The following is a 14,704-nucleotide window of genomic DNA, read 5'->3' on the forward strand; positions in this document are numbered from 1 at the left end:
ACAGCTGTCACTGAATAAAAAAAAAAAAATCATTCACTAGAGACATATGTTCACAGTGACAAAAGGAATTCCTTTTATTTTGTAAATATCTCCTCTCACTAGCTAAAAGAGAACTGAAAATACCCCTTCATAGTATTTACTAGTCTAATACTGTAATATATATATATATATATATACATACATATACACACATACACACACACAATGTGGTTGGAGAACAAAAAATATACAATATACACATATAAAAAGCACTAAGCAGAAACATATGTTCAATATATATTCATTGGTAAAATTGCTGCTGCAAGCAGCTATGCTAGACAGGTCACACAGGTCAAAGACTTTGCTGTCAAACTGAGCAAAGTCTCCAGCGGCTATGCATTTAGGAGTTTCCACCTGGCAAAGATTGAAGGATCAGCATCAGGTGTCTCCTAAGTTCTTAAATGGGTAATACTAACACAATTTGATGTAGTTACTGATACAAAATTTTACATTTATTTGTAAATGAAACTAGTATAGGTACCCAAATCCTTACTTGTTATTCTGCTCATGCAACCCCCTGCACAGAGGAAATTTGGCCAGGATAAAGGGGGGAGAGGGGAGGTCAGTGCTGTGTGCAAATCAATCTTTGCTGCATGTACATAACAGAAAATGCTGACAGTAAAGGAATAGAGAGATGACCTCATCAGTCTCCTGCAGGCCCCCTATTGTCGAGGCACAAACTAAGAACAGGGTCGACCAAGACGACCAAGCTGTATTGTTTAACCGCAGTACATAAGTCACCAATCTTACTTTGCTATGTGAATCTCAGCACTGGCTGAACAAAATTGCAACTCCTTTAGCAGTTATAACACATATAGTATGTATTTCATTTTTGTGATTAGCTGCTTACCTGGAGCTCAAATCCCATTACCTATTACATAAGCCAGATGCTGAAAGACAACATTTATCTTGCTGCAATGGCAGAAGAAACAACTATGTCTGGGGGTGAGCATAAAGAATGTGAAAATTTGGAAGCCTATATATACTGTGTTTAGGGCTACAGAGTTCAAAGTTTTCCTTTCTCACATGCTGCAAGTAATTTTTGTTCTGCAAATTAGTAACTCACTGACTTTATCCCAGTTTCTTCTCATCTAAAAATCTAAATATCAGTGAAGTACCTGACTTCTGCCACCTAGTGGGGATATTCATGAAATGTCTGCATCCTGATTATTATTCCATGCCATACAATGTCCTTGCTGTCTCCAGCACCTGTATGGCATATTGTTTTCTATATCAGCATACAGATATTTCGCAGGTGAAAGTATAAACACACTTTAGTATTAATATGATTCACTGTAACATTTGGAACCAATGGTTGCATTAGCAGCAAAAGGCAAATTCACTGCATCTGCCACGGATACTTTATTAGGAGAGTATTTCATTTTACGGATATGTTTTGTCAGTAATTTGCAATTAGAGTGAATTCTTTTTAAACTGCATGCTATAAAAATGCCATTTTCTGTGCACATAGAAAAAGAGCAATGCTTTCAATCATTTGTTAGAAATCCATAGATAGATTTGCTCAGGGACGTTGGCAGGTCATGTGATCATCTTAATGAAATATAAATCAATCATCAATGTATGCATCTCTATCTAATTCCAGAGCCTGGATTAATCTATATTATGTAACAGACAGTTTTACACATATATCATATTGTATCCCCTCTCTGCACTCATTCAAAAACGGGATTCATCAATAATAATATTTCTAGCTGACAGCAAATAAAATCAGACAAGCTTGAATTTTATTATGACAGTATTGATATAGTCAGCCATATGACACAGAATAAAGAAAGGCAATGTATCTGAAACAGTTGATTCCATATTGCTAATAGGGAGAGCTGCATGCTGGCTTAACTTCCTCCAATTGTCATCTTTGAATTGCAGGTTTTAGAAGTAAAGAATCCAATTAGTCATTATTAACAATACCCCAGTTCTTTGCATATTTCTTATTCATATAAATGAATCCCTAGGTACTTTGCCAGTTTTCCGATGTCTGTATTTTCCGCTCTTAGTATGCAAAGGAACTTAAACGGTTGGACAATAAGTTCTGTTAAATGAACAGCATACATTCCTTTCTCATATTCATGACACAAAAAGATGCAAAGACTAAAACATGTAATGAAAACATGAGAGAGATTCATAGAAAAGGAAAATTTGAATTAAAATGCATGATTATGTGCTGAGGTTTCCCGCCGAGGGACTAAAAGCTTGCATCGTAATAGGCTTGCTAAACATAATATATGGGAGGTGAACGAGATTAATTTTAATAGTAACTAGTAAATATATCAAATGGTTGGTTGAAAAGCAAACACAGTGAAAGTTATTTACATGCTTGCTCTTTTTTTCCTCAGTTGCAATACAAGCACATAATATCACAAAGTGAAAGCAGAGCACATACAGCATTTACCAGGCTGCCAGGGTAGTGCATATATGAAATGCCACCTGATTCAGACACAATCTCACAGAATACATTTACTATCACAGATGAGCAGTGTAGAGTACAGATCGTGTTGTATGGAGTCTGAACCTCAATAAAAACTGCACAACTTAAATATAAAAAACCAAACAAAAAAATGTTTAGGAAGACTGACTTTTCCCAATTGATTGAACTGGCAGCCAACCGGCTGTTATGCGGATCCAATGGCTTTAATGTACAGCACTGCATAATATGCTGGTGCTATACAAATACTGTTTAATATTAAAATTTGACTTTAATATACTTTCTCAGTAGAATGGGAATAATCCTCCTCATGCACAATAAGGTTAACAAAATAAAGCCTTTCTTGACAACAGGTAAAATGAAAAAGCTTTTTATAATTTAACATCAACATCTTTCGCTACACCAATTTAAAAAAAAGTTGGAAAAATACACACTCAATACAAATATATTTAGAATGACCATGTTGAGTATGTTCCTTTTGATTGTTAAGTTTCTGCTTCTTTAGAGGATATTGGTTAATGTAGAGTCTGTATGCCTAAAAGTGTACCTGAAGAAGTATACAAATAGTAATCGTGGGATACTAGATGACATAATTGCACAAAACAACATCACAGAGATAAACACCAGGTGACCACAAGCAACCAAAAACCAACCACCACAGATGGAATGGGCACTGATTATGGATTGAAATAGAATCCATCTGGGTGGATTAAGTTTAGCAAGACCTAGCTAAGAGGAACAAGTACTGGGAACCGGACAAATTGTTGGTGGCTGGTATTTTCTCATTGTCATTGTGATTCTAGCTCAGTAACAAAGAAAGCAAGGAATTTCATATAAACAGTAATTTTATCATTATTAACATTATTATTAATAAAAAAGTAATAACAGTAATAATAAAAAGTATTTATTACACAGCGCTGTACATTAAATAGGGGTTGCAAATAACAGACAGGTACAGACACAGGACAAGGAGAACTCACAATTTTCTAGATATTTGTGAAAACACACCGTTCTAAATTACTGCTCGCCAGATCAGACTGAGTAATGATCGTGGATCTGAATGTACTCCAAATCCAAAACTGTTGAGGAATCCATCAACTGAATTTGTAATTTCAACACTTAAACCCAACAGAGGAATCAGCAACTCTGCTTAGATCTTTTCCTAACAGGCACATGTTCAGTTAATGTGAACTTGTATGAAATGTTCCTTTGCTTATTAGTAGGGATAAGCGAGAATGCCTCTGACAGTCTTGTGAAAATTTCCTCAAACTTCCGATGGGTCCACGAAATTTCAGTGAACCGATTTCGCAAATTCCATTGATAAGTATCATTGATAATCATTGATAAGTACAGCCCAGTGACCGTGGGAACCCTGCGGTCACACTTATTATTAGTATTATTGTTATTATTAATAAACAGGATTTATATAGCGCCAACATATTACACAGCACTGTACATTAAATTGGGGTTGCAAATGACAGACTAATACAGACAGTGATACAGGAGGAGAGGACCCTGCCCCGAAGAGCTTACAATCTAGTAGGTGGGGGAATAGCTTGAATTTGATTCTAAGGTGAAATGGAAGCCAGTGTAGAGATCTGCAAAGAGATGCAGCGGAAGAGGAGCAGTGGGAAGGATGGATGAGTCTCCAATCAGCCGTGACTGCAGGCGAAGTCAGATGAACTCTCAATGGAGATTCTCCATTGAGAGTTCATCTGAGTTCAGTTCCCACGGTCACTGGGCTGCACTTATCATTGATAAGTACAGCCCAGTGACTGTGCGAACCCGGACAATTCGTTCGGCAAGAACACGACCTTGTGGCGAAAGGCCCCATTCACCGCAAGATCGAAATTACAAATTTCGCTCACTCATCCCTACCTATTAGATCTAGCAGTGTTAGTAACCATAGTATGCTGAATGCGAAGCCTGGTGTGACAGCCCGGTGGGGATCTTATGAAGGAAATACAGTTAACAGAGCAGTAAAATGACTGTTTGTGCCTTCAAAAATATATCAGGCAACGGCAATTTTTAACCAAAGCTGCCAAAAAGTTATACACAAAGATATTTAAATAAAATGTTTTTAAAAATGAATTTAAAATTAAACAGTTAGGAATTTTATTGCAGGAAGGACAGGTTATGTTATCCAGCCTGCCCTTTTTAGGATAGCCAAAGATTTGACAACCAGAAGAAAACAGGATAAGGATGGCGGCATCCACGACAAAGAATGTATTTAAAACATTGCAACCAGGCAGGTACTTTTTTTTGCTGCAGATGGGCCATCACCTAACCCTATTGCAATAAAAAAACTTCCAGAATTCTTAATTTTTTTTAATTTGAATTCTACTTTGATTAATTCTAAGCACCACAGTATTTTTTAACCCTCTGCAGTAACCCAGTAATTTTTTTAACCCTCTGCAAAAGCTGAATTTTAAATCTGTTTAGGCAACCTATTCCCAACGCTGCTCCCTGTCTTCCACCTACAAACCCTGTGAGAACAGGACTACAACAGTACTGCAAACAAATTCTTTAACAAGTCTTTAAACCAGCCTGCTCCTTTTTTTCTTATCTACTCTGAAACCAAATCTGAGGGCAATGAGGCATGTACTAACACCCACTGTGTTACCTTACTGTAATATTTAGTGTAAGAGTAGGAGACACTAACAAGACACAGTCTAGTGGTCCACACACAATACCAAAACCATTATACATAGATGTGAAACACTAATCCTAACATCCATAGTGGAGATTTCAAGCTGAATATGTATCACATTGGTCTTTATCTGAGCAATAAGCCAACAATTCTTAGTGTAGAGCTGGCAACAGATGCATAAAGGAACGGTTTACCGATGTTCATGCACAAATCCTTTAATGGGGAACTAAGAGCATTTTTGGATTTGTAACTAGTAAACATCAATCTGTGAATTGTTCATGCAATCCAGTAATCACTGCTGCCCTTCTAAATTCATAAAAGCCTCTGACGTTTTCTTTATGGTGGGTTTTATACAATTGATTTTAGCCAGAACTAGCTGGCTTTTTACAATGCTTCTGAATGAGACTACGGCATGTTGTCACAAAAACCTGAGCCATTGTATCCTCTTTCCATTAAGAATCTAGTTACACTATACGGCCAAAAGAATCCCCCCCTTTATTGTTGAGTAAAGGGCACTGTTAATGCTAAAGCATACAAAGACATCTTTGGGCACTTGTATGCTTCTTACCTTGTAAAAAAAAGTTTGGGGAAGGCCGCCCTTAACTGTTAAAGAATGGCTGTGCACAAAGCTCCATCAAGACAAGGGTTTTATGAGTATGGTATAGAGGAAAATGAATGGTCTGTACAGTGCCTTGACCTCAACTTTATTGAACAGCTTTAGGAATTGGAAGCCTGACTGCAAACCATTTTATTTCCTTAGTACCTGACCTCACAAATGCTCTTTTGGCTGAATGTACACATTTTCTGAATTGCTAAAATATTGGAAAAGTCCAGAGTGGAAATATTGGAAAAAATATTGGAAAAGTCCACTCTGGAAAGTCCAGAGTGAAGGTTGTTATGGCCACAAAGAGCAATCAATTCCATATTATTGGCTTTTTTTTTTTTTTTATTTGTTTTAAATGAGATGTTGGGACAGGCAAATAACACAGATAGCAGGATGATTATTATCTGAAAAAATGGGTGGGTAAACTGGGTTTCCTAATGACTAGGCGGAGAGGTGGAGAGGCTGTGGTGACCAATTCCTTGTACCCCTGAACTGTCTGAGGGGCGAATGTCTCCTACATAGTGGCCAGAAAGAATGAATAGGGGCAGTAATGAGCAGTTTAGTACTGCCTGCTGTAGTCTGTTCAAGCACTTCCTTAAGAACTGCAATAAACGCATGGGAACCACCGTTACCGTCGACAATCTAAACAAGCCTAAGGAGACATAAGGTACATTTTTTTTTGGACTGGAGAGCATCTTTGTATGTAAATTTGGACCTATTGATGGTTTTCACAGAAAATAACCTATTTTTCATCAGGTGTCACGTTTCAATTGACTAGGTATGAGACAGGATCATTTCTTTAAAGATTGTACAAAACCACAGTTTCAACAAATATGCCAATATTGAGAGACCCTCCAGGTAATGTCAATATTTTCTTTGCATTAAAATGGACTTCAAATAGGATTGGTTTGCATTCAACTTCAATGTCTTCCCCAATACGACAAAGGTAAAGTTTTTCTTTGCAGAAAGGTCATATGCATTATAAAATAACAACCAGCAAAATGGTCTTATGCAAAGTGCATCACCTCCACTGCGACACGGCATACATTCACTGCGCAAAGCTTAAAAACTAATGTTATGCAGCGTTTAAAAGGCTTCTCCATAACATTTGTATCATCAGATGAATAGTGCACTCTGAATAATCAGCACATCTTGCAAGGATGCAAAATAATGAGCTGTATTTCTGCAAGTGAGGAATTGTAAACTGCTTTTCCACAGATAAAAGGCATTTCTCTGATGGAACACTGTGCTTACTGCTATATTCTTCTGAGAATTATCGAAGCAGCGCTAGCCAAATGACTGGAACCATGTTAATCCCTGAACAAATACACAAACAGCTCATATCCTTCCTATCACCATAGGAGATAAAAAGGTAAAATACACCACAGTGTACATATCACAATGAGATTACATTGGGATATATTTTCCAATTAACAAAGGGCAAGGTAATAAAATACTTAACAAACCAGCTCTTGCATAAGTAATAACAAAAAATCACTATCATCTTTGGAGCATCACAAATGTTAACTGTCAGATGGAACTGCCCTAGTCAATTCTGTAAATTTTACTTACAAAAAACAACAAAAAAGGTAAAAAAAATTGTCTCCAGAAAAGAGCAGAATAAAGGCATTGGTGCTAATTTACAATACTAAGAGGTAGAAGAGCATTCGAAAGAAAACAACTGACTAATATACAATTATGCGGTTTCTACAGTATACACCTCGGTTTCCTCCAACGGCTTTCACCATGAGAAAGATCAGATCAGGATCCTTTATTATTCACCATCCCACTTTCAGAAAGACACTGAAGTACCAATAGCATTAACATGGCCTCCCATTGGTATATTCTAGGCTTGTTAAAGGAAATACAAATAAAAAGTGGAAAAAAACACATGGTTCGTCCAGAGATTGCTGCCAAAATTATCTTTTTAGCGGTATGTATGGAGAAGAAGAGTATTTTCCCACTGACTTGGAGTGTCTTTTTTCCCCCCATTTAAGTTGGAACCACTACATTATACACCTATGTAAGAAGGCAAATGTTCACAGACCAGTAATGCAAAGGGCGTTTTTTCACTGAACACCAATATAAGGAATTACTTTAACATTGTAAGAGAACTTGGATCTAGGAGGACCTAAATATTTGTAACATTGCTACTAAGTGACTTTGACTGGTTGAAACTGAACTTTGTTGTGTTGTCTAAGTGTACAGTGAGCACATGATCATAATTAGGTCCATGCAAGCCCTTTAAATGTCTGTCATTACCTGTGATTACTATTAATGCTAAGTACCAAAAAAGGTAGGTGTTTAATCAGCTGTCTTATTAGAGGTATACAATAATGTTTTCCAAAACACAAATGGGTAATAAATAGTTTTACAACCACAGGAAATCCGTATGTAGGCATGTCTATGTCAAAGCAGTAATGCTTTGGTATAAACTCAGGAATGTGTTCTAATCTCAATATTACAAGAAAACAAGAAATGACCATCATTCTTACCTTTTAGTGCTATGCAATGATCCAACCTGGCAGTTATAAGAAGCTCAGCTTGGTCATGCACCTAGTATATACGATGCTGGCAGTAAATACAATCTGTAGTCACCTCACATAACATAGGTTGACCAGAGTATACAAAGTATGCGGAGACGACCACACGTACATGCAGGTTTTCTGAAAGGTCCTAGAAGGAATAAAATCTTGACTTCATGGGCATAATGCAAAATGCAATCAATTATATGCCCATCATGGACCAATATGGTTGGCCTTTAGATAGGTCTGTTGTAGATTTTAAAAACTGTATTTGCACAAATTTGGTGGCTCCTAGAAATCATCAACCGTATGTGCAGACACCATTATGCCCAGAAATCATTTCACTACAGCTGAATTTTAATGCATAAAAGAAATACTGACCTAAGTTCATACCCCATTCCTTATTCCATTATATGCTGCGGAGAATATTTCTACAGCTTATTTATATTTTAACTAAGTGAAGTTTCTGTATTGCGGCATCTTCCTTTTTAATTATAAACGCCTAGTCTTATAAAATGATGGTACAACACGATGCCAACCTTCATTAGGAGAAAGCTTCTCTGCTCCCAAGATATTTGCATAAATCTAAAAACTTTATGAGAACTGAAACAAACACATTTTCATTTCTGGATAATTTACTGCAAATGCATGCACACTTAACAAAATGACAGTCCTGGAAAATGGACACGTTTACATTTATATGAATCATACATTCAGCCTGGTAACGTATTACAAGTAGGGATGCATTATTTCAAGGAAATGTTACCTTTTAAAATTACTTAGCAGTCTGTTGAGTTCCTTATTTGTTGTTAACAATTTCAATGTACATAATTTAGTAGAACTAAAATTGACAGCACATTCAGATGTCTGTGTGACTGTCCCTAATCTGCCAAAAACATTTTTTTTTAACTAGTTACCTTGGATCTCCATGTTATACATCCTCAAATTTGAAATTGACATGAAATTTGAGTTTATTGCCAGCCACAACTTTTTACTTGGGGAAGGGTTAGAACCTATATCAAGTTTTAAATGGGATTTGGGGTTCCATTTTATAATAACTGTAATTTCTTGCTGATAACTTTTATCCGATGGGAAGTGACAGAAAATTATCAGCAACACAGACCGAAAAAAAATACCTTAGTAGAATAGGTAAAGCTAGGGAATTATGTAAGGAATTGATTTCCATTTCTGTCCCAGCTACAGAATTTCCAGCACTTCAAAATCAGGTTTCTTACCAAGCTGGCAGTTAGAGAAGGGGCCGACTGTCCAAGGGCTTGGCTCCGCATTCGCACAAGATTTGAGGTTTCAGTTGATGCTTGCCAAGTTTGCTGAGGAGTACCAGGAGGCAGTAAGTAACGCCCTATGAAACAAATCATAGAAATATAGTGAATATGTTGGTTCCAGAATTCTGGAATAAAACAGACCTGCTTTAAAGTGTATAGTTATAGTGGGATAGTTATTATGGTGTTGTACTTACCCAACCACAGTAAATATAAGAATATAACGTTTTTACAGGTTTCTCAAACTCACCCCCCCCCCCCCCCGAGTCAAAAACTCCACCCGACATCCTTCTGTTAATAACAATGTTATTCACCACCCCAAAGAACGTTGCCTTGGCGTGACCCTTGATTCTGTCCTATCACGCCCCCCCCCCCCCATTCAGAACAATCCTGTTACCTACACAACATCTACAAAATACACTCTCCAACCTGTCCTCAGGAACCACAAAACTGCATGTACATGGTTTTACCTCTTGTCTGGACTACTGTACTATCCTTCTCTCTGGTATTCCATTAACCCGTCTCTCTCTCCTACAATAATTTTTAATAATTGTAATTTTTATAATTTTTTATTAATTTTCATTTTTGTAAACCAAAAAAAAAATACAAAAAACTTACAATATTGAAATAACAGTTTCAGAACAGAATCCATAAACAAACAGTGCAGCTTATACAGTGTTGATTCTTCCAAATCCAGAACAAAGAAAATTTCAATACAACTTCCTGTACTTAACCAGCATATACAAATATTGTTGTTGAAGTGCAATTTCTTTGTGCCCTTGGTTAACAAAACAAAAAAAAAAAAAAAATTTGCCTGAGAAAACAGAACCAAATAACAGAAAAACAATGGTATATCCAACATCAGTTAAAATAATAGAAATTGTGAAAAATCTCCACTTTCGTTATGAATTCAATATTACCAGCTAGTCAAAGACGACAAGGATATGGCAGCTAGGGTTCCCATACTCACAGAAATCTTTGATAGGAATCAGTAAGAGAACTTGTTACTTTCTCATTAACCAGCATATTATCCATTCTGAGTTTCACCTCATGAAACAGTAATAGTTGAATTCTCCAACTACTAGCTATTACCTGCTTAGTCAAAGTTTAGTCTTCAACAAGTGAAATGCATGCTCAATTGGGTTCAGATCAGGTGACCGATTTGGCCATTCAGGAATATACCACTTCTTTGCTTTAATAAACTCCTGGGTTGCTTTGGCTGTATGTTTTGGGTCATTGTCCATCTGTAATATGAAACGCCTCCCAATCACTGTGACTGCATTTAGCTGGATTTAAGCACACAGTATGTCTCCGAACACCTCAGAATTCATTCAGCTGCTTCTGTCCCATGTCACATCATGGATAAACACTAGTGTCCCAGTGCCACTGGCAGCCATGCACGCCCAAGCCATCACACTGCCTCTGCCATGTTTTACAGATGATGTGCTATGCTTTGGATCATGAGCTGTTCCACGCCTTCTCCATACTTTTTTCCTGCCATCATTCTGGTAAAGGTTGATCTTGGTTTCATCTGTCCAAATAATGTTTTTCCAGATTTTTTAGATCTTTTTTAGATGTTTTTGAGCAAAGTCCAATCCAGCCTTTCTATTCTTGAGGCTTATGAGTGGCTTGCAACATGCAGTGCACCCTCTGTATTTACTTTCATGCAGTCTTCTCTTTATGGTAGACTTGGATATCGATACGCCTACTTCCTGGAGAGTGTTGTTCACTTGGTTGGCTGTTGTAAAGGGGTTTCTCTTCACCATGGAAATGATTCTGTGATCATTCACCACTGTTGTCTTCTATGGACGTCCAGTCCAGGTCTTTTGGTGTTGCTGAGTTCACCAGTGCTTTGTTTCTTTCTCATGATGTACCAAACTGTAGATTTTCCCACTCCTAATATTGTAGCATTTTCTTGGATGGGTTTTTTTCTGTTTTTGCAGCTTAAGGATTGTTTGTTTCACCTGCATGGAGAGCTCCTTTGACCGCATGTTGTCCATTCACAGCAAAATCAACTTTACTCAATCAAATTCACTCAAATCAACTGCCTTTTATTGATAATGCCTTAATTGATAATGACATAACGAAGGAATTGCCCACACCAGCCTATGAAATAGCCTTTGAGGCAATTGTCCAATTACTTTTGAGCCCCCTGAAATTAGGCGATTGTGTAAAAAAAGGCTTTAGTTCCTCACATTTTATTGCAATCTTTTTGTTAAACCCACTGAATTAAAGCTGAAAGTCTGCAGTTCAACTGCATCTGAGTTGTTTCAATTAATTGTGGTAATGTACAGAACCAAAATTAGAAAAAAGTTGTCTCTGTCCAAATATTTATGGGCCTAACTACATAGTTGGAATTGATTGCTGGTAAGTTGTACTGGTCTGTAATGTAATAAGGCTAACCATGGATCCTTGGGAATATATATTTGAAAAAACCCATTCAAACGTTTACCCATCCTGCTCCAGAATCTATTGTAATGTTTCAGTCATGAAGGCACCATATACAATCTCATTATGACTTTAAATGCTGACTCAAGGGTTGTAATATTTCTGGAACAGGTGGCTGTTTTAGACCATGCTCAGATCCATTCTTCTGATTTTTTGCTCTTTAAGTCACGGTCCATATTGGAAACAGCCATCAATGACAATTTTAGCAGACGTTCTTTATGATAAATTAGAGATTAGATCCATTGATGCAACTGTAGATACCTAAAATATTCTTTCCCGGGAACATCATGGGATTCGCTAATACTATTCCAACTTGTTACTCCTGATCTATCCGGTAAAGAGTAAACAGTGGAAAAGTTATGAGCAGACCACCAATTAAATGCAGACGGTGACTCCCACCCTGGAATAAATGTTGGGTAAATTTGGATTGGAAGCAAAGGTAAAAAGGAGGACATTAAATTACTGGAATATCCAATGCCATCCCAGCAGCGGAAGATATGGCTCAAATGCAGGATCATACTGGGTGGCCTAAGCTTAGAAGAAATCCAAAGTAGCACTGTTATTCTATCTAGACCCACAATGATCTGGAATACAAGGAGCATATTGGAGAAATATGACTCGCCTGGTAATATTTAAGAAGGTTAGGAACTCCTAAACCTCCCAAATTTTTAAAGACAAATAAAGTTTTCTGGGGTATCCGTTGCTTTTTGCCATTCCAAATAAAGGGCATAACCGTTTTTTTGGAATCCCCGTAATACCTTAGAAGGAACAGCAACAGGATTCGTCCTAAATAAATATAACAATTTCGGTAAGATTGTGATCTTAACCGAGTTGGGTCTTCCAATCCAAGATATTAGTAAATTCGTCAATCTAGACAGCATCTCTTTAAGTTTAGCAAACAATTGTTTAAAACTGGCCTCATATAATTGGTCATACCACCTTGTAAGCTTAATGCCCAGATAATCCAGATATTGAGGGGACCATATAAATTTGAATACTCTTTGGATCCCAGCAAGAGTCAATGAAGAGAGTGTAATATTCATGGCCAAAGATTTCGCCTCAATAATTACTAGGCCTGATACTTGTGCAAATTTCGATAAAACAGTTACCAAGTTTGGCAGGGAAATCTTAGTCTGACAAATTGTAAGCATGATGTCCTCCGCAAACAGATTCATTTTATACTCCTCTCCACCTACTACAATTTCATGAATATTAACTGGGCTAATCAATTGGGTTAACGGCTCCAAAGCCAATATGAATAGTAACAGCGACGGGGCACTCTTATCGTGTACCTCGTCTAACAGGAAATGCTGATAAGTAGTATGACATATAACGTATTCTAGCTGGTGGAGAGGAGTACAAAGCATATAACCATGTCATGATTTGCAGTTGAAAACCCCACTTAGGAAGAATACAAATAAATAAAACCATTAAAGGAAATTAAATGCTTTATGTGTCCAAGGCTAGTAGCATACTTGGAATGTCCTTGAGTGGGTGATATGGAGTAAATCTATGATTTTTCTCATACTGTCAGGGGCGTGCCTACCTGGTACAAATCCCACCTGATCCTTATTAATAAGGGAGGGTAAAAATGTATTTAATCTTGTTGCCAAGATGTCCGTCAATAACTTAATGTCCACATTAAGCAGTGAGATGGGCCTATAATTATGTGGATCTAACTCATCTTTCCACGGTTTAGGTAGCATTGTCACATGAGCTAATAGCAATAAAGGGGGAATTTGTGGATGGTATTTCAGGTAATTAAAAAAATTTGCCTGATAAGGTCCAAACTGATCCTAAAATTTCTTATATTAAAGTCCCAAATAGCCATCCGGCCCCGGTGTTTTGTTAATTTTCAGCGACTTAACAGCTACGAGAATTTCTGGTATAGTAATATCTGCTGCCAATTTATCTCCCAACTCACTAGAAAGAGTGGGAAGATTTAATTCAGCAAATAATTCATCCACTAGAGGAGTTTGGAAAGCCGGTGGAGAATCATATAATTTTGCCAAAATTCCCTTTAAAAAGCTCCACTATGGTGGAAGGGTTTGCCGTAACAGACCCATTTGGCTGCCGTAACCGAATAGAGGCAGAACCAGATTAAGAAGACCATTAAGTAATTTAGCCATCATGAACCCAGGTTTGTTCGCTTGAACATAGAACATTTGTTTGGTCCATCTAACCCGCTTTTCCACCTGACTACCTAGTAATTGATTAAGTTCTGTTCTTGTTTGTTGGACTAATTTATATACCCTTTTATCAAGTGTGGCCTTCCATCCAGATTCCAGTTGTTCAAGAGAAGAAGCTCCAAAATTCTTTCATTTCTTGCTTCTTTCTGTCGAGATGCCATCAGTATGAAATACCATCTGACTGTCGCCTTACGGGCAATCCCATAGTGTTATTGACAATTCCACCGAGTCAATATTGGTTGTAAAATAATGGGTATAGTGGTCTTCCAGTGCTCTCACCGTTTCTGTGTGTGATAACATATCAGGAAACACAGAGGCAGCCTAGACAGCTAAACGCATGGCTTAAGTCCTGGTGTACTAAGGAAGGGTTTTGGTTCAAAAAGCACTGGGCTAATGTTTCATTGGGGTACAACCTATATGCTATAGATAGTTTCCACCAAAATGAAAGGGGGTCTCTGCTTTGCTAGGGAAAATATTTAGGGGAATGGTGGAGGGATATTTAAACTAGAACAGAGAGGAGTGGGAC

The 14,704-nt window shown here is 37.4% G+C and overlaps 1 protein-coding gene across 1 annotated transcript in view; it reads right to left on the minus strand.

The window, feature by feature from the left end:
• MAST4 (microtubule associated serine/threonine kinase family member 4) overlaps positions 1–14,704 on the minus strand; it is a 293,670-nt gene that overhangs the window by 217,872 nt on the left and 61,094 nt on the right. The window contains exon 3 of the mRNA XM_072416332.1: positions 9,497–9,621. Coding sequence (XP_072272433.1) covers positions 9,497–9,621 — 125 coding nt within the window. The remainder of the gene's footprint in view (positions 1–9,496; positions 9,622–14,704) is intronic.

Source organism: Pyxicephalus adspersus, chromosome 6 (genome assembly GCF_032062135.1).
Source record: "Pyxicephalus adspersus chromosome 6, UCB_Pads_2.0, whole genome shotgun sequence".
Lineage (NCBI taxonomy): Eukaryota > Metazoa > Chordata > Amphibia > Anura > Pyxicephalidae > Pyxicephalus > Pyxicephalus adspersus.